The sequence below is a fragment of the Mytilus galloprovincialis genome, chromosome 10 (genome assembly GCF_965363235.1).
Source record: "Mytilus galloprovincialis chromosome 10, xbMytGall1.hap1.1, whole genome shotgun sequence".
Lineage (NCBI taxonomy): Eukaryota > Metazoa > Mollusca > Bivalvia > Mytilida > Mytilidae > Mytilus > Mytilus galloprovincialis.
This window is the reverse complement of record NC_134847.1, coordinates 85,082,544-85,104,674: the sequence shown is the minus strand read 5'-3', so window position 1 is coordinate 85,104,674 and position 22,131 is coordinate 85,082,544. Positions and strand designations below refer to the sequence as shown.

At 31.6% G+C, this 22,131-nt stretch overlaps 1 protein-coding gene across 2 annotated transcripts; it reads left to right on the top strand.

The window, feature by feature from the left end:
- The first annotated feature begins 637 nt into the window (after positions 1-637).
- LOC143048665 (uncharacterized) lies at positions 638-21,585 on the top strand. 2 transcript variants are annotated; one of them, XM_076222463.1, is made up of 6 exons: positions 638-1,306; positions 3,931-4,131; positions 12,472-12,515; positions 13,637-14,372; positions 14,792-14,896; positions 16,936-21,585. In XM_076222463.1, the coding sequence occupies exons 1-6, from the start codon at positions 974-976 to the stop codon at positions 17,026-17,028; spliced, it is 1,512 nt and encodes a 503-aa protein (XP_076078578.1). In that variant the 5' UTR covers positions 638-973; the 3' UTR covers positions 17,029-21,585. The 2 variants fall into 2 exon arrangements, with proteins under 2 accessions (XP_076078578.1, XP_076078579.1); XM_076222464.1 differs by having other exon boundaries at positions 644-1,294.
- The last annotated feature ends 546 nt before the right edge of the window (positions 21,586-22,131 follow it).

Here is a 22,131-nt window from a genome sequence, read left to right as displayed (position 1 = left end):
AATTGGTACTCCAATACTTCACTGACCTGTTGTCACCATCATCGATCGGACACTTTTTTCAAATTCCATTTATACTGTTAAAGTTTGTGACAAATTCCTCCAAAATCTAGTTAATTCATATTTTATTATGGGGCCGGATCGACTTGGGGACGGATCGACGTGGGCCGGATCGACTTGGGCCGGATCGACTTTGGGCCGGATTGACTTGGGGCCGGATCGGTTTGGGGCCGGAACGACCGGATACCAAAATGATTGATATTCAAATACTTATACATGTTAAACGCAATTTTCCAAAAAAAAAAAATGGAATACTAAATTGACATCCGTGCAAGTCTAAACGGAATAAACAAATTATATTTTATTCATGACAAAGCCAGGTTTTTTTTTTATGTTTTTTTTTTATGTTTTTTTCGTTTTTTTTTTTTTTTTTTGCTGTTCTGTTATATGTTTTATGTTTTTGTTTCATTGCTCAGTATCTGTACATTGGAGTAGAATCCATATTTAGTTTGTTTATTACGGAAACACATTAAAATTCAAAGTGTTTATTGTATAATTAATTAGAAGTTCATACTTGATCGTACTGTGTGTTTATAAAATAAACTCGTGAATGAAAATGGCTAAACATAATTACTATGTCACAGTTTGTGGAACGATGTGTCATCCTCCCCCGCAGTAGCTGGTTTATTGATTATTGATCAATAAAAATGTTAATACGCAAACAGTGTCGGGATTTTAAACGATTGTGGGATTATCAACAAAGAATTTGTGTATTTCACTTTTAATATACATGTATATGTTGTTATGACGTAATTGTGCTGTCACATTACAGGTGTAATTTACCCAAAACGAGGCATGCAATACACAGCATGGGGGAAGGAGTTTAATTAGTAGGTACCCGGTCATTTGGAAAACGTAATACACAGTGAAAATGTTTGTGTATCGGACATAAGAAGTGACAGTTTGTTTACATAAAATGGCTTCGAGTTCGGTCAGTCAGGAAAGTCTGGACACAGTCGATTATGAACAGAGTGCTCGAAAAAGTAAAATCCGGTCTCTGCGGGCAAAAGGTGTCCTTCCACGAAGCAGTGAGAGAGAAGCTGATCCAAACGATAAGGAGAATGGAGATGAAGGTTTTAGTGGGGAACATGAATCTCCCTCTCGTGGTGGGGTGGGTAGGGCAAAAGACAAAAGGACCAGACCCAGTCATTTGAAAGGAAAGATGGGTCTAAAAGATAAAAGGAAATTACGTGAAAAGAGAAGAAGTACAGGTGTTGTTCACCTCCAATCAACAGAGGTAAGGTTACAGGTATGATCCAACATTTGAAATTAGGGTTAATGGGATGCAAACATAAATATTTCGTTGACCAGCATGTTTTTGCACAGATATTTTTTTCTGATCTTGGAGGGGGGAGGGGCACTTTAATCCAGATCAAACCAATATTGTGCTCAATTATCTCTTGCCTTGTCTTCTGTTTGGTTTTGTACAATGTATTAATATGTAGATATGACTAGTCAGACATGAGGGGGCATAACATTTAAAGCCTCTACTCTACATATTCTCTATCTAGAAGAGACTGTGCCACTTTCTCTACACTAGCTATTAGAACCCTTACGACATTTACAGTAACTATTTTAATATATTGTAGACATGGTAGGTGGATTGTTGCACCTGCTAAAGGAGTAGGTCTGGTAAGGGGCGATTTCGGCCTCAACATGCTCAAATTTCAAGTCCATCTGATGAAAGATTTAGGACACTCTTTAAACACTTAAGGGTCTATTTCAGTTGATTCAATTAGTTTATGTGAAAGATTTTAACTGATTTAGTCATTAAAAAAACGCTCCGATTCAAGCTTGAACATGAAAATTCTATCAAAGATGCCAAAAAACATAACTTTTCAGATGTTTTTTGTCAAAAATGAAAGTGGCAGCATCTGTGTTCATCCTCAACCTTTATATATGTTGTGTAATATCATCAAATACAACTTACATTTCAATATTACATTGTATTAAGAATGAACACAAATGCGGCCACTTTAATTTAAGACGAAAATTGTCTAAAAATTTACTAAAATGCTTAAATTGTGAAGTTTTTAGTAATTTTACATGACTTAATGATGCTAGTACCCAATGTATGTCCATTGTATTGTAAAAAACAGCCCAGATTTATGTAGCAGAGGCATTCTACTTTCCAATAAACATGATAAATAACTAAAAGTTTACATTTTAACGATTTTGTAGAACTGCTATATTTTGGGGCCTAAAAGGGGTCTTACTGAATGTACTGGACCTACTCCTTTCTATCTCTATCCAACATGCTCAATATACAATCATATGCTAATGACAGTCCAAATTTCCTAACCTTAATTCTTAACATGCATGAAATATTTGCTACTGGAGTCTAAGCAAACAATAACTAATCGTCCAACTTTTGACCTAATTTCAGCCTTTGGTCCTAATTCTCTGCATTCTGATTTTGTTATTGTTAATTTGTATAGCTGATGTTTGGTTGTCTTGTATAAATGTATAATTTTAAAAGAACATATTGCAAATCATTTCAATTTCATTCTGCTTTTTAATACATACTGGTATTGTCATTAGACCAAAAGTCAGTTTATAGGACCAGTGGCGGATTCAGAAATTTTCATAAGTGGGGGCCCGCTGACTGCCTAAGAGGGGGCCAGCTCCCATTATGCTTCAGTGATTCCCTATATAACCAACCAAAATTTTCCAAGAAAAAGGGGACAGGGCCTGCCCCCCCCCTAAATCCGCCTCTGAGGACATCATTAATGTGATTTTATATAAACATGACAAATGAATATTAAAACAAGCAGTATATGTAGAAAAGCTATGTTATCATGGTTATACATTTATAATGTTTATGTTAATGAAAAATCTGTGTCTGCAAGACTTGACAGAGATATCTGAATTATATAAACATGCAGATGTCATGGATTTAGATATTTTAATATGGATGGCAATTTGTTCCATAGTCATGATAGTAATGGTCAACTGTGTAACCAAAATATATATTTTTTTTTTTTTTTTTTTTAAATTTTCGGCCTGATCAAATTGTTTTCAGATATGTCAGAGAGCTGGGCCCTTAAATTTCTTTTATTATTATGTTTTAAAGCATTTGTAAAGCAGCTCTCTCAATACACAACATTTTCTGATCATCCATTATTGAATATTATACTGATCCATGGCCTACATTGTTACTCTTGGGAAATGAATTCTTATTAGAATTGATGGCCATTTATTGTCTTTATATGATAATTGTCTTTGATCATAGAATGTACAATTAATTGAAGTACATATCTATGCTAATAAGTTGATATTTCTTAAGAATGTTGGGGTTTATCGTACATGTTCATGCTTTATGAATAAGGTTCAACATGTACTGTGATATAGTAACATCAGGTACTTTCAGTTTGGAAATGATGCTGTCAAAAAAATATCAATGAACCCTTTTCTTTTATCATTTTTAAGATCGAATTTAGCCATTTGTTAGTAATGTCTGGAGAAACAACTCATGATATTTGCCCCATGGTCCTGCTTGAATGGAAATTTAACTGTAGAAAACATTATGCACCTAGTCACATTAACCATGTTAATAAGTCCCATTCTCCAAAACTTGCATATGGATAGACATATAGCTAAGCAGTTCATTTATCAGCAAAAATTTACTCAGTTTGACCATGTTGACGCTGTTTATGCTTTACCAGATGTGTTTTATTTATTTATGTGATTGTTTTTATAGGGTTTGAAATTAGCAGGGGCCCACACTCCAATGACCCCTAAACTATGGTGTGGGCTACTAAAATTTCTGCGTTTCTTTTACATGTATAGAACTATATAATATAATATTGGGTACAAAATATAAGATGTTGGCTACATTATGCCTAAATTTTAACTTCAATCCCTGTTTTACAGAGCACAGATGATACATTAGACGATGAGGATATAGTGGAAGAGGGAACTGAACTGAAAACTGTATCAGAAACAAAGAAAAATACTTCATATAATGAGGCTTTCTCAGTTGAGGGAAGACGACATAGGACCAATGATGTGGCTCGTAAGGCAGCATTGTACAATGAAAGAGTAGATGATAATCAGCCTCAATCTCCTTCTGATGTAAGTGTTTTTGGAGATAGTTATCATGGTTATTAGATAGAAGAAGAATGGGGTATGAGTGCCAATGAGACAACTCTCCATCCAAGTCATAATATAATTTATGGATATATTTGAGAGTGTTGTCCCTATTTTATACTTACTTTATAAATGACTTATCTCCCTTTTGCACAGGTTTAATTCCTATCAAATAAGTATACACATGTATTGACCATGATTGACAGCAAACTATATACATTGAAATAAGAAGATGTTGTATGAGTGCCAATGAGACAACTTAATCTATATGTCTCTCCAAGTCACAATGTGTAAAAAGAAAACAATTATAGGCCAAAGCACAGCCTTCAACAGAGAGCATCTGGCTCACAAGGAACAACATTGTCCCCTTGTATCTATATGGTAAAAATAATTGAGGCATGCATGCATGCAGAATTTGGTTTATACTGCATTCTTTCTATTTAAGCAGTCAAAATGCGTTGACTGTATATTTCTATGTCATATACAGTCACTGACCTGATATCACTTTTCCTCATGAATATTTAAATAGAAATTACCGAAATAATATTGAATTATTCATATGACCTCTTCAGCCTGTTCTTGTTTCAAATGCATACAACCATGCGTGGAACGACTCAACATTGTTTCTTTTGCAATTATTAGAAAAACATATTTAATTTGTTAATATTTTTTGTTTGCAACCTATAAATCATTGTTTTATAATTATGGTTGATATATAAGTCCATACTCAAACGATTTCGTTCACCATCGAGTGTTGGTTTCAACAGGTAAATGTAAATTTCATTGTGTTGTATATTTCTCCGCGAGCATGATGTGGGGCCTTTTTAAAGAGTATTTCCCCCAATATTTAAATCAAATAAATAACCTTAACGCATTAAAAAACAATTGAAAATGTTTTTTTTTTAGATTGCAGTATAAAGACAATAATAGTGCATTGACTTGACATATCAACGATATAAGGATTCGGCCCGAAACGGGGAAATAGCTCAGCACAGCCTCACATTTTCCCCGTTTCTAAGCCTCATCCTTATATCCTTGATATGTCAAGTCAATGCACTATTATTGTCTATATAGCATCTAGAACATTTTCAGATAAAATAATTAAGATTATTTTGCTCAAGGTTAACCCTTTCCTCCATAGTGACGCCTTTTGACGCCACCCCCTTTACTCCATAATGACGCCTTTTGATGCCTGTGTAGAACCTCAGTTGAAATATTTTGACTACAAAGTGTCTGCAGTAGACTTAATAAAATTTGTATCCAATATAAAAAGGAATATCGTAGGAATATCCGACTTTTATTTATTTGATGAAATATTTGTTTTTCGCAGTGCATTAATACTTTAATCATATTTTTAGCATTTTATTAAAAAAAATCATTATGCGAATCAAGTATGCAAAAAAAAAAAAATTCAATGGAGGAAAGGGTTAATATTATTTAGTTTTAAAAAGATGAGAAGGGCATACAAAACATTAAGGGGGTAAATTATAACAATCCAAATTAAACTTGTTATTTTACTGTTACTGCCAAAGATCAGTATACAAAATTCATTGCACATTGATGAACCTCTAGCTGGTCATCAAGTCAGTTAACAGTTCATGTCAGAATATGAAAGCATTTGCAAGGAAATTGAGCATTTTGTATGTTGAAGCACATTTAACTGATGGCTACTTATTGGAGAGGCATGCAAGTTGTAGTAAAGAAGACGTTCACAATGAAAATTAACCAAGAAAACCCTACTGATCATACCAGTATAAAATATGACAGCCCATTAAATCCAAAAGTATCATATGAATGCTATATATTATAATTATGACAAATTGTATTAAAGAATGTGCTTCAAAACTGTTGACATGACCTTTTTTCAATAACTATTTGTTGATGCCTTTAAAGGTAAGTTATACTTTAAATAGCCCTAAATTGATGAATTTAAATGTTTAACAAGTGTGACTAATACTATTATCTAAGTGAAACAACAGATGAAGGTGTGTTTACCTGTATCAGTCTACCTGTAACGAACTAATCATTGAAAACTAGCCATATGTAAAACATGTTAAATGGTCATTGATAAAATCAGGTCAGAAGTGTCAAATTATAAACTTGTACATCTGGATCTTAAAGTAATGAATTGTCCTGAAACTGGTTTGGTAGCAAACAATTCTAACCCCCACAACATGAAATGTTCACATAATCTTAAAAAAAATAATATTAGAATGAAACAATTTCAAGGCACCCCTGGATCTGCCAATGCAGTGGCAGATCCAGAGGGAGGTGTAGAGGGCATATGCCCCCCACCCCCTTTTCTCAGACTTTTTTTTGTTTGTAAAATGATTAATAAGACTAGACTTCGTGAACTTTGCCAATTCCCGTGTCTTTAATTTTTATGCGACAATTCTTTACTTATGAAGATATTTTTTGCTGGTATTTACTGTTATCATGTCAAAGTCCTGCGTATGCTATGGTGGAGTTGACGAGTGCGTCGAAAAAACGTCACTCAGTCATTTTGATATCTAAATTACAGTTACACATTGTTTAAGCTGAGACTGACAATCATGACACCTTCAAAGCGACACAGGATTGAGCATGTTTAACACCAAACACCCCAGCCTATTCTAAAATAACATACAGTTAATTCTCGTTGTATCGAACTCAGTTGACTTGAAATTTCGAATGAGTTGTGGTAAAAATTAACATAAATGTAGCTGAATAATGATCCCCACTCAGTATAAGCTCTAGATATATTTTAAGTCTAAGGTCTGAACCATTTGATTTGAGGGACAGTCTCAGATTTTGTTCACTCATAAGTAAACAAAATATGACTCTGATTTTTGCCTTAGACAAAAATTCTGGACGTATCTTGATTGAAAACAATAATCATGTCCACTTTTTGGCTATTAGAAACGAAAATTTCCAACAGAATCATTTAGCATTAAACGAACATGATGAATAAAAAACAGGCATATTTTAAGGGGCACGGAGATTTGCATGTCTGACCTGAATGCCTGAATGAATTCGCTGAACTGATATATTGATTTTTTTTCTCAAGACCAGACTGCAACCTGCCTGCTGGGTTTGGCCTTTATGTCTCCATTTGGTCGTATATTGGTATGACGTTGGCATCGTCGTCCGAAAATTTGGTTTTCGCACTATAACTTTAGTATAAGTAAATAGAAAGCTATGAAATTTAAACACAAGGTTTATGACCATAAAAGGAAGGTTAGGATTGAATGAATTATTGGGGTTTTTTGATATGCAAAATCTAACCGTGTAGATTCTTAATTTTTGGTCCTGTTTTCAAATTGTTTTACATTAAGGTACAAAGGGTCCAAAATTAAATTTTAAGTTTGATTTTAACAAAAATTGAATTCTTTGGGTTCTTTGATATGCTGAATCTAAACATGTACTCAGATTTTTAGTGGAAGAAGACGTCAAGTCTTCTGAAGACTTAAGGGGCCGACCATTTGCATTGAGTCTCCGTATGCCGCATTCATTTCGTGTATTACAATATCAAAACAACTTAGATTCCTGACACCGATTTTTACACATGATTAGGCATCTGAATCATTTAATTTGTAAATTATGATTGTAAAACAATCACTATCGTAAATATGACCCTTTTATTTATGTAAATTATTAGATTTCATCTCATCCACATGAACGTTTAATATTTGTTTACTTGTAACAGGATGATTTAACTGTAGATATTTGTATTACGCATGCGTGAATTTGGTATCGGGACAACTCGCCCTGTTTAGAAGTTCGCCCTTGAAGTTACGAATTTGCAATCCTGCATACAAGAAGATTTTGTTTTTATATAAATAAAAGGATATATAAAGTGTTGTCTTTATTCATGGTTTTCCTTTGTCATGTGAATTAGATGCCCTTCGTAACATACATGTGAACCTTCCGTTAAGGAGAAAAAACTCCCGTGTATGAAATTTTTCAGACGCCATATTTGATCATTTCTTACTACTGTACGGGTGTAATTGACACCTGTGTTAAATTTTACCTGAACATCAAAGAAGATGTATAATTATATGGCTTCACTTGACAGCTTGGGTGTCAAACATACTGGTAATCAACGATGTTTACCTCCGGCTAACTGCCGTTGTGTTATCAAAACGATGTGTATTGGGAATATTGAAATACTTTTTTGTTACTTCCCTTTGTTTTATCCTGTTTTCAGTTATTTTGCTTTTAAAAATGTAAATTGTAAAAAGACTATAAATGATTAATATTTTAATCAAATAATCATAAAAGGATGTTGATTAAATGAATTTAAATGATTTTGGACAAATAAAAAAATTAAAATTTATAAATTATTTTAGCAATCTAGACCTCCTTTCAAGGATTAAATTGAAGTTTATATCATAAATTTGTTGACAACTGATTAGAAGTTAAAATACAATATGTGCAACTAGAATATATACTATTAAACGAGAAGACCTCATTTTGGGTGTCGCTTCTCTTCTTTCCACAATTAATTGATCAACACGCCTCTGTGTCCTATAGGTACAGTGCATAGTGCCATTTGTCATCCATTCATATGATTATTCAGATTGACTTATTTTTGGAGAAAAACGAGAAAAAAGGCATCCGGATATTGTCCCGTCATTGGACGAAATTTTAAGTAAGATTAGACTTCCGGTTTGCGTTTTCTGTATACTTTGAACGTAGATCAAAGAATAAAGTGTATTTTCAGAATTCTATCTGCTATCATTTTCAAGTTTACTATCCACGGCAGTCACAGAGTTTATTAAATAGAGAGGGTCTGTATACTATATCAATGACCACTATGGATCGATTAGTAAAGTAAATACATGTACACTATATTTATATAGTAATGAATGTTCATAATATACAGATAAGCGCTAAAAATATTCATGTGAACTTTTGATACCTTTTCTGAAATTCTCCAGTCATTAAATCTTTTACAAAAATCATTGATTACAAAAAAAGAAGATGTGGTATGATTGCCATGTTGAGACAACTCTCCACAAGAGACCAATATGACACAGATATTAACAATTATAGGTTACCGTACGACCTTCAACAACGAGCAAAGCCCATACTCAGCTTTAAAAGGCCCAAACTGACAATGTAAAACAATTCAAACCAGAAAACTAGCGGCCTTATTTATGTACAAAAAAATGAACGAAAAACAAATATGTAACACATAAACAAACAACAACCACTGAATTACAGGCTCCTTACTTGAATGTTCATAACATACTAAATGTATGTTCATATTGAAATTGATAGAAAACCAAAAAATGGGAATATTGGAAATAAAGGAGGAGGGATAAAAAAAAAAGCATTTTCCTGTCCCCAATAACCTATGACTTATGATACTTTTGCTGAAATTCTCCAGTCATTAAATATTTTACAAAATTCTTCCAACAACACTTTACATACTTTAAACTACGCTTTGAATGCCCGCGATTTCGCGGGTGTGTTCTAGTAAAGATAAAAAAAAAAAAAAAAAACTAATAAGAGGTCTAGTAGTTAGATTAATTCCTAGTAAAATCTTGAAATTTAAATTTGTAAATGTTAGTACATATTAGATTTTATTGTGTAAGCTAAGAAATAGCAAGACATTTTACACTGTTTTTAAGTCTTTTTTAATAAGCTTTCTACAAATATGACTTTCATAATGCTTAAAATCCATGCAGTACTAGTGTTAGTGTATGCTATTTTTTTAATTAATTTACGATGTTGCAAATATACATGTGGAGCTTATTTCTTTCTTATTTGTCTATACATTTACAAATGATAAGGAGATGGAGACATGAACAAAAATATATACAGATAAGATATATAAATATAATGATTCATTTGCAAGCAGTGAACAATCATTTGTCAAAAACAAAACAAAACAAAACAAGAAACAGATTCTTCTTATTATTTTATAGAGAGGCAATAAGGGAACTATAAACATTACAATTTGATGGAAATTTGAAGAAAAAACACAATTTCTTCATCATTTGGTTACATTTACGACAAAATTTATGTCAATAAAAAAACATGATGTTTTGACCATTCAGTACTTAATAGATGCATAGTTCTTGGGGAAAAGTTTCATCAAATAATATGAATATAAATGACTTTTTTTGTGCTAATTTTTTACAGTGGGTTGTGATGATCTTCCAGTTAGGTTACCCTCATTTGGAGTGTTGTTCCCAACCTGTTAAAGGTCCATCTGCATAATTCAAAATTGGAAATTTCAACAAGCATCTAATATTCTTAATTTGGAAAATAAACCCTTGTCTGCTAGCTTCATGTATATTTTTTCTACCGATTTAATATATAACTAGAATCATGCAACCAGACTTAAGGAAAAGGCATGTAAGTTCATCATACAAATATGACACTTTTTCTAGACAATCCAGATCTTGCAAAATACGTCGCTAAAAATTGTAACCTTTAAAATTGTTGTTGTGCAGTAAAAACCCATATGGGAACTTTCAAAAGTTGGCAGGTATGTAACAAGTCTTGCTATTTTAATGCTCCATTTATGGGCATTATGTTTTCTAGTCTGTCCGTCCGTCCTGCTTCTGGTTATAAAGTTTATGGTCGAGGTAGTTTTTGAAGAAGTTGAAATCCAATCAACTTGAAACTTAGTACACATGTGTTCCTCTTGATATGATCTTCTTAATTACTGCCAAATTAAAGATTTTACCTAATTTTCATAGTCAACTGAACATAGAAAATGATTGTACGGATGGGAAATCCATGTACTTATGACCTTTTCTTGTTTGAAGAAAAAAAAAATACATTTTAAAGATAATGGAACAAAGCAGCCTGGGTAAGTGGGGCTGCTTTTATGGTAATTCAAGTTACCTTTTATTCACCTTCTTCCACTTCAGAGCTATCAGCTCTTTGATTGATTATGGGCTCAGTTTTCAAGATGGTCCAAATTGGGGTCCAAAATTAAACTTTGTTTGTTTTCACCAAAAATTGAATATATGGAGTTCTTTGATATATGCTGAATCTAACCATGTATTTAGATTTATGATATTAGGGCCTGGTTATCAAATTGGTTCACATTGAGGTCTAAAGGGTCTAAAATTGAACATTTGTTGATTTCATCAAAATTGAATTCTTGGAGTTCATATGATATGCTGAATCTAACCATGTATTTAGATTTTGGATATTGGACCATAATTAAGGTAAATGTCCAATTTAAAATTTTTAAGTTTTAAAGTTCTTAGACCACATTCATTTTGTGTCAGAAACCTATGTGGTGTCAACTATTTAATCACAATCCAAATTCAGAGCTGTATCAAGCTTAAATGTTGTGTCCATACTTGCCCCAACTGTTCAGGGTTCAACCTCTGCGGTCGTATAAAGCTGCACCATGCAGAGCATCTAGTTTAGTCTCACAACAAATATATCAGTACATATCTTTGAATCCATACTATCATTTTATGATCGACAGTTAATAGGCAGAATAAAGCATCAAAAATGTCCCACCCTTACACTTTACAGCAACTATAAAATATACATGCCCCACGTCAGAAACTGTTTAAAAAGTGCATTTTACACTTATTTTATGTTTTTTTAGTTTAAAAAAGGTTCCAAAATTTTTCGCCTTCCTACGCTTGGCGATTTTTAAAACTTTGCACACCCTTTCCAAAATCCTGGATCCACCCCTGCAATGGCTATAATTTACCTTCTATTTGAACGGACTGATATTGTCATTACCATTGGACCGGCCTTGCTATGAATATGATTGGATCAGTTAACTATCTCACATGATGACTGTCATTCGGGACAAGGATATTCTCATGATAATAATATCTGTAGTAGAAATTATCAACCTTAACTGTTCAGTACAGTAATTTAAGAAAAGAAACAATAGTGGAGAAAGATAAATTTTGTTTATCATGTTTATGTTGACAGTCTTTGAAAGAGGCTTTAACTTGAGCATTGTAGGCTTATAATTGTTGTTGTATATTCATTTCATTGTTTTTTATATTAGTTATTTTTGGTTTGTCTGCACCATACATGCCCTATATGACACAAAAAAATTGTTTGGCTGAGCTATGGAATAGAGTAAATTATCTCCTTAATATATATTATCCAATCAAAATCCTGCATTTTAACGTGAAGTATAATCATGATAATTATACAAAATAGTCAGAAATTGAAAATTTGTTGAAGATAATATAGAATCAGTCACATTAAGTACCAGCATTTGTTTTCAGTTTTGCCACAAAGGCAGATGACACGTACTTACATCAATTTATTTTTAATTTAGCATATTGAGTAAAATACAGGTTTTTGATTGTATGTCATATTTTAACATATGATTTTTTTTTACAGAGATTTGGTGGCAGAAGTGCATATAATGCAGTCAGAAATAAGAGGTACAGTTTCTTTACTATAAATGAATTCTCTAATAAAATTGAGAAAGGGAATGGGGAATGTATCAAAGCAACAAAAACCCAACCATAGAGCAGACAACAGACGAAGGCCACCAATGGGTCTTCAGAGTAGCGAGAAACTCCCGTACCCATAGGCATCCTTCAGCTGGCTGCTTAAAAAATATGTATACTAGTACAGTGAAAATGGACTTCATACTAAACTCCGAATTATACACAAGAAACTAAAATTAAAAATTTCTAAGTTTGACTCGTAAGATGTGACTGCCTCTAGCTATATGATCAATTTGTAGGCAAATGATGACCCGATTACACATATAAGTGACTAATGCAGATTATTTTAAAGAATTATCTAAGACAATATAAACCATGTAAACTGTGAGATAATTTCAACTTATTAATACTTAATGAACATCTACTTGAAAGAAGAACACTGTGATCTATTTATAAAGTTTCAGTTATACATTTGAGAATAAATTTACACTTGATCAGGGGACTGCACATAGATAATTTTACACTTGGTCAGCAGTCTGTAAATAGACTTCAACTTGCATGACTTTGCATTGTCAAGGTGCTGATAAAAAATCTTGTAGTTACATATTCAATATGGTTTAGAAAATAACATTTGTTCAGCTGTCTTATAAAGAGTTTTAGTCATGAAAACATAAAAACAATTAAAACATGTACAATAACAAAACCATGAAAACAACAGCTTATCATATATAAAAAAGGAAATGTAAGTAAGTAAAAAAGCATTCAGTTTTTTATCATAAGACATCAACAATGCTTAAATAATAACTCCCTGTTCAATAAATTAAAGGTTGTAATCTACTGATTATCTACATCATTTAGCCTAATGGTGGACAAGTTTTCAATGGTTCTGTTCAGGCACATCTCCACCTTTATCCAGCATTAAAAAATTATTGCCAAAAAAAAGCTAACAGTTCTCAAAGTGGCATTAAAAACCAATCAATTATCTGCAGCCTTATATTTAGAAGCTTCTTTGATAATTCCTTGTTTCTTACTGTCCTCCAGATCTTGTTGCAGGTTTGACAGTTTTATGATATTTTTATATTAAATAGCTTTAATTACTTTGTATTTTTCAGTCCTTCTGATCTTGAGGCAGATTTAGAGGATAACCAGGACTATGACAGTACAGTCAGTCATTCAGAAACCAACTTATCTGTCATTGGAAAATCTGAATCAACTGATTCAAACACCTATAGTCCAAAAACCTCTCGGCCGCCAAATTCTGTATATTCTAGGATTTCCCCCTCTGATCCCACCTTGTCGACATATAAACCAAGTTCACCAAGAAACAATCTTCTATGGGAGTCACCACGCACAAATAAACAATCATCTCCTTCAAGTGATCATGACACTAAAACAACTCATACTGTGTTAAATCGATTCCCTTTTGCGGCTAATCAAAACCAGAACAAAGATTCTGACCAATCAAATAAACCAAAATCATTTCCCTCGGTGCTTTCACGATTTCCACAGTCAAATCATGACCAAGAGAACAAGTCACAGTCAAATATAGAAAAAGACGGTCAAAAACAGTCATATCATGATTCCAGTCAATTTAGATCCACTTATCGTGACCTTGATAGCAAATCAAGGACACATGATGTGGAGACTAAAACTAAATCTCCACCTTCATATCGTAGTAACCATGGTTACACAGAAAACCAAACAGGATCTCATCACCGTGAAAAGTTCATGGAGAATTTGAACAGTTCTAATCAACGACGATATCCTCGACATAATTTTGAGGATTCTTCTTCCAAATTGGACGAGGAAAGAGCAAAGTTCAAAGAGGAAAAGACTAAGTTAGAAAAGGTTGGTGCGCTTTAAAACACTATATTCCAAATGAGAAAATGGGGAAAATGCCTGTACTAAGTCAGGAGTAGTACAACTGTTATCCATTTATTTGACTTGTTTGAGCTGTTGATTTTGCCATTTACTTAGGGACTTTCCATTTTGAATTTTCCTCAGAGTTTAGTAATGTTGTTATTATACTTTTTGCAAAGAATACTTAAACATTAGATATTTACTTATTTTGCATTATTTGCAGAAGCAATTTTCTAGTCCATTGACAATGTATCTACACTGTTTAATCATGTTAATCTATTTAAAAACATTCATATATGTATATTGTGTGATCTACTCAAAATTAATCTATACAGTTTAATCCATTGAAAATATTTAATTCTTATGAAAGTAAAATAAGAATGTTAAATTATGCCAACACTTTTTAGAAACTTGATGAAGAGAGAGAAGAAAACAGACAGTTGAAATCTATGCTAGAAAACAGAGATCAGAAAATAGTGGAGTTAGAACGAGAAATTTATTGTCTGAACAAGGTAAAATATATTTAAATCACACTTTATTATGTTAAATATTTGCAACCTTTATAAATTTATGATTGTTAAAAAAAATAATAATAGGAAGAGCAGCAAACATACAAAATTCAAAAGTCAACACCATTAGCTTTGACTAATTGGGAATAACATTGGAACTGGACATAAAACATCATAATTAATCTCTAAATACAAATTTGTTTAAATCAAAAAGAGGAAAAACTTTCATAGTTTGTGATAATCAATATTCTCTCCAAACTTAAGTCAAGTTTTGCTTTGAAATTCCAGCAGATGTGAACTGGTAAGAAAACCTGTTGTCAGCTTCAGCATGACTATTATCATTAGAATTATCCCCCCTTTGTTTTATTTGATTGCAAGAGGATCTGTTTAGATTATTTGAAATTTTTGTTTATCAGGCTGCACCCATATATTAAAAATTAATGTATATATCAGGAATTGTCAAAGAATATTTTTAAGAGTTCATATTTTTCTTTAAAAATATAATAACCAAAAGTTTCAAAACCATGAATGAAAAAAAAACCAATGACATTGTTTGGAGTGTTCAGGATTAAAAGGATGATAAACTTGCAGTTGAGAACTTGTGTGTTATTTAGTCTCTTGTCAGCGGCGGATACAGGATTTGAGGTTTAGGGGGGGAGCAAACAAATGTTAGCACAGCAGAGCCAGGCGATTTTTTTTAAGGCAAGATTATCGAAATATCCTTTATTAGGGTGGGAACAACCCATGCTTTGCAAATTAAAAAAGGGGGCACGCCCGCCACACATCCACCTGAATCTGCCTGTCCCTGCTTGTGGAGAGTTGTCTCATTGACAATCATACCACATCTTCTGATTTCTATATTGACACAAATAAGATCATTCCTTAAGTGGCCACCTTTTGTCATGGATTTTAATATTAAAGTAAACATCAGTTGTCATGGATTTGAATACTGGTCCTGGATTTTAGTGACAACTTTTATCATGGATATGAATAACCAACACATTTAAAAAAAAGCTTTGCAACCAAAATTTCTTTAAATGAGCTGTATTTTATCTTATTATTTGAAGAATTTTATTTTATATATAAATTATTGTTTAATCTTCAGTTTGTTCCTTAGTTTATTAATTAAAATGCTTATTTTCATGAATGAGGGTTTATTGTCTAACCATTTACTTTTGTAAACATCAATGTGCATCTTGATTTGCCTGTAACATTTTTTACGCAGTTCCCAGCATGTAATTTGTGTGTTACATATTCTGTAATGAAGTACAAATTATACTGACATTTCTGAAAAAAGGATCAGTTTAATCGGTAAAAGGATAAGATTGAAATAACTATAAATTGATGTAATTTTATTAAACTTCTCTTTCAAAATAATATTTTTATTTTTCTCATGAGAAAACTGGAATGACAAACAACAAAAATACAACCAAATAAACAAATAAACCTGTGACAATTCTACTTCTATTGATACCAATAAACAAATAAACCTGTGACAATTCTACTTCTATTGATACCAATAAACAAATAAACCTGTGACAATTCTACTTCTATTGATACCAATAAACAAATAAACCTGTGACAATTCTACTTCTATTGATACCAATAAACAAATAAACCTGTGACAATTCTACTTCTATTGATACCAATAAACAAATAAACCTGTGACAATTCTACTTCTATTGATACCAATAAACAAATAAACCTGTGACAATTCTACTTCTATTGATACCAAGTTGCTTGAGGTCAATCCAGAAATGACCCCAAAATAATTTGGTGAAAAAATGTAGTTTTATATGCAGTGAAAAATCTCAAGTCAGGAATACTTATGGCCACACTCTGTACTTCATTAATAATGATACATTTCTTCAGGATGTATTACTTATAACTCTTCTTATGAATTAATATATGTGGTCAGTTCCACATATGAAGGTTAAAGGTAGTCACTCGTAAGCTCAGTTGTCGACTGAGGAAAAATGATTGATTATTTATATATTATTTATTTATTGATCAACATATTAAATTAAAAACATTTCATTAAGGATCTTGAGGACTTGGATGAAGACTATCAGAAACTACAAGTAGAGAACCATGCATTGATTAGAACAGTATCACAGCTTAGTACAAGAGTTTGATACCAGTTGAGGGACCAGTAGATATATACCAGTTCACAGAACAAATACTTTTTATTCCCATTTATTATGAATCATTTTTGGTTATCTATTTTAAGATATTTGCTTTTAATGTATCATGTATATGATAATGTAAATCATGTTACCAAACTATTGTCTTTCTGTTTCAAAAACAGCTCCACAGCCTCAGCCAAATGATTAAAATATTTTAAGCATGAGCAAAATAGCTCCATTGTTTCTCAAACGTACTGAAAGTTTTATCTACTTCCATGAAGAGATGGAAGATAGATTATCAAGCTTTTTTCAGATATAATAACCGAATCAATCAATTCAATTTGAATGATATTTCTTGCGACCCTTTTAATCTCTATCATGAATCTCCATTTTGCTTTTGTATGATGTTTTTAAAATATTGGTTGATATTTTATGGCAGTAACTTGTAACTTCATTTTTAAGGTATGACCTTATGAATGTCGGTCAGAGACTATAGGTTCATCTGACTTTTACCTTATTATATGATGGTTGAGAGGTGTTATTGATATCCCTCTAAAAAGTGATCATGATTTATCCTGGTTCTTTGTATAATGGGAGGTTTTTTGTGATAATGTTATCTGTTCAGGTTCTAAAAGTAAAAGACAACTATATTTGGTGTAAACACATCTGACTGAGTTAAATTGACCTTTTTTATGCCCCATTATGTTTTCTGATCTGTGCATTCGTCCGTTCTTCCTGCTTCAGGTAAAAGTTTTTGTTCGAGGTAATTTTTGATGAAGTTGAAGTCCAATCAACTTGAAACTTAGTAAACGATGTTCCCTATGATAAGATCCTTCTAATTTTAATGCCAAATTAGAGATTTTATGCTATTTTCATGGTCCACTGAGCTTAGAAAAATGATAGTGCGAATGGGGCATCAGTGTACTGGGGACACATTCTTGTTTATTGATCATTTTGTTTTTGTATTCTCTGTAAAAAGAAATTGATCTTAAAACTTTTGAAAATAAAATTTATTGCTTTTTGAAAGTTTCTTGCAAGCCAGTTTATTTTGTTAATGTGCTTTTATAAATGATATTAGAATTCATCAATATTTTTTATTACATTATCATTAAAACCTAAAAAAAATATGTTTTTTTTTTATTAATAAATATTTGAGTGAAGGATCAGTATGAATTAATTTTTTCGTGTAGTCTGAAGATAACTTTGTACACACTGACTGAACCCGTATATGGTAATGTTTGACTAGTCATTGTAACTGTCTCTTATACTGTCAGGTTCAAGCCTCTTCTGATTTAGTAAACTTTGTATTATAAAATAGGTTTTCTTTTGTTTGTATTTTAAGGGTCCATTTGATAGATATATTTGTTAAAATGTAGAAGTGGAAAATGCATTTAATTTTTTTTTATTTATTGAAAACAGTTGTATTTTCATTTTATTGTTAACAATCAGGTGTTTCTTTACACATTCCAAAAACATAGATAATAAAAATACTTGTGGATTCATTTATCAATGTTGTGGATTTGAGGGATAATAGGGGAAACTGTAAATTAAAATACTCAACAAAATACAAATATTCACATACTTGATTGGGAAATGAATTTACCCCTTAATTGAAAATCCTTCAAATAATAATGTTCCTTACACAAACATAATCGAAAAATAACTGAATCCACAGTGGTATTGTTTTTTAGGTTTGTTCATAAAATCCATAAACATTCATAATACTGGTCATTTGACAAACATATCTTCCAACAAATGGCACAATACATCTTATTAATGGCATTTATCATATTTGGAAACACCCGTAGTATGGAAAGATTTATAGAGGAAGCTCTGTAACATTCACTTTGTGGATACACAGGCATTAAATAGTTTAGTATATAGAAATGTTTGTTTATATTTGTCTGCACATATTTAACAAATACAAATGTAAAAATTGTCATCTTTCCTTAGGTCCATCTACAAAAAAGGTATAAAAATCAGCCTGTTTATTTATGTTGTTGCCATGTCAAAATACCTAAAACATTTTCCCATAAACTTTCAGAGCATTATTCTTGTTTGTTTTTATTCTGATTTGTAGTTTAAGATTGTTTTCATTATTTGGCTTTAAGCCTTAGATACCATTACATATCAAGGGGACATAACTCCTGTAGGGTTATTAGCTCTAGAACTGCCTGTAGAGTGTCTGCTACCTAGTAGCTTTCAGGGTTTATAATCTGCTCATCAGATGCTTAGCAATTTTCATTTAATAGCAGTAGGAACTAGATATTTTAATCAGTGTTTCATATTTTTGTTTACTTTGATTTTACGTATAAAATTTGTTCCAAATTGAGTGCTATTTTGTTTTGTTTGCTTGTTTAATTAACATTCTTAGTATTAAATAGTATTTTATGTTGTATCTTTTTGTGAAACTGGGAGAATGAATCAATAATGCTTATTTTTGAACTGCTTTTTATCAAAATATAGAAGTATTTAATACCTGTACAGTGTATAATTGCACTTGAGTTTTTTTCTTAAATATGTTTACATGGTAGGACCATTTCAAGAATGATGTATAGAAAGTATAAAATATCTACCATCCTGTTGATGAAACACTGGAGAGTAGTTCCAAATTTTGTTCACAGATTTGAGTTCAAATACAAATTTTAAATTTTTAAAAGAAACAGTTTTTGTGTTGATCTGAGATTTTAAAGATGTTACAATGTAAGAAACCTGAACTTCTGTAATTTTTTATTAATGTAACATTAACATATACCAGCATAGGATTTAAGTTGATATTTTTTAATCTAAAATGTCCATTTAACCAAGAAATCACTAACGCAAGCACTGTAAATTCAGAAATTATTGCATGCATTAATAATTGCGTGCATTTATTATTGCGATTTTGTCATTTTTGACATAAATGCGATTTTAATTTCTACGATGTTGAGAAAAATCCTGTTTAATTCATATAAAATATTTTAAATGCTAGTTTAAATTGTGTTTACAACTCTGTCGCATTTTTTTGCAATAATAAAAACCTTGCATTAATTTCTGAATTTACAGTATTATGTGTTCTTGAATGATGCAATCTACAGTAATTATTATTGTTTAAATGTTAAGTTTGCATGTTTCTGTTGAACGGTAGATATTCAGATATACCTGATGTACAAGCACTGTGATTTTAATAGTTGTGATAATATGTAAGACGTCTAATATCAAATCAAACTCACTTTGTATAGATCTACTTATTATAACATAGAGTTCTGTAAAAACACTTTTATTTAGGATATAATTTTGTTTAACTTGTAATCCTTGTTTTTTCGGCCTACAATAGTTAAGTGTATATTTTGAAAACTTAATATTTTGTCAGAATCAATGAAAGATGGTACATTGTGTACCTCTGGAACACATATGTGTTGCTCAGTTTGTACATTGTGTACCTCTGGAACAACATCTGTTTAGCTAAGTTTGTACATTGTGTAACTCTGGAATGACATATGTGTAGCTAAGTTTGTACATTGTTGACCTCTGGAATGACATATGTGTAGCTAAGTTTGTACATTGTGTACCTCTGGAATGACATATGTGTTGCTCAGTTTGTACATTGTGTACCTCTGGAATAACATATTTGTAACTAAGTTTGTACATGTTGAAATTCTGGAATGAGGTATGTGTAGCTATTGACTTAGAAACAAATGCTCTTTTTATATAATGAATCTTTTGGGATGAAAAAATTTCAGTGTGATATATATAGTCAATAAGTTCCTCTAATATTAATGATTAATATGATATTTATCTTGGCTTTATATTCATCTGTATTTGCATACAAATTTGGCTAACAAATGTTTGAATATATGACCCTTAAAATGGTGTAATCAAACAGATTATAGGAGTTTTGGATTCGCATATAAATAAATAAGAATTGATCTCCGACAGGGATTTATTTGTGCAGAGAAATATTGGTTTAGAAATTTGACCAATCCATTAATAACCAGTGAGAATGTGTAATGTAATCAGAACTAGATTTATAGGGTCATCTATGTTGGTATTATTCATCCATGACTTGTTAAATCTCAGTATTTAAAATTTACCTCAATAAATTAAGCCTGCTGTTTCTCATTTATTTATAATGATTTTAGATAAACTCCTCTTATAACAGAAAATATCAAAATTTCATTATCAGTTAAATGAAATGTTTATTTTATATAATTCTGTTCTGTGAGGTTTAACAAATTTTAAATCCGAACTTCCAAAATTTATATAACTTGACTTGACAACAGTCTTGTTGTACAAACATATAAATCTCAGATATTTCAGGAAACACAAGGTTTTAATCGTGTAGCTTCATATGCTAACAGCTGTGGGCAATTAGTGTATTAATGGCATAAATGTAATATATGATACATGTGAAAAAAGGAGTTTATAATTTTAGTTGTGTTCAAACAATGAATGTGAATCACTATATATAGATATATAGACGATGTTGTGTAGCACTTGATGTTTGTGATAAATGATGGTTGTGATACAGAATGTGTTCAGGTTGTAAAACAGCTGTAATAACACAATAAAACTCATTTTATCTTCTCTTGTTTTTTATTGGTCTATCAACTCCCTAAAACAGCTGTAATAACACAATAAAACTCATTTTATCTTCTCTTGTTTTTATTGGTCTATCAACTCCCTAAAACAGCTGTAATAACACAATAAAACTCATTTTATCTTCACTTTTTGTTTATCCTTGACAGATTAAAATATGAGACAAAATATGAGACGGTGTCTCCAGCTTCAGGGGCATCAGCAATGTATTAGTTTGTGATTATGTCTAGTTTATGGTTAACCACTTGTGGTAGGTCAATAATTTGGTATGCAGTTGAATAAGCATTGGCAGATATCAATTTCCATGGAGAATACTTGGCCCTTTTCCATTCTTCATTGTCTATTGACTGAAACTTTTGCTTAGTTTGTGATTCTGTCAGTTTATGGGGAATCACTAGTGGTATATGTCAGTGATATTTTCATAAGCAGGTGTATGAACATTGGTATATCTCATTTCCTTAGATATTATTTGGCTCCGCTACCTCAGTTATGGTCTATTGACCTTGAAACTTGTGTATTAGTTTGTGATTAGGT

Excerpts from the sequence above, each read along its gene's own strand:
- LOC143048665 (XM_076222463.1), top strand. The coding sequence starts at position 974 with ATGGCTTCGAGTTCGGTCAGTCAGGAAAGTCTGGACACAGTCGATTAT. Across the intron at positions 1,307-3,930 it reads CAACAGAGGTAAGGTTACAG|AGCACAGATGATACATTAGA; the intron begins GTATGATCCAAC and ends CCTGTTTTACAG. Across the intron at positions 14,897-16,935 it reads AAATTTATTGTCTGAACAAG|GATCTTGAGGACTTGGATGA; the intron begins GTAAAATATATT and ends CATTTCATTAAG.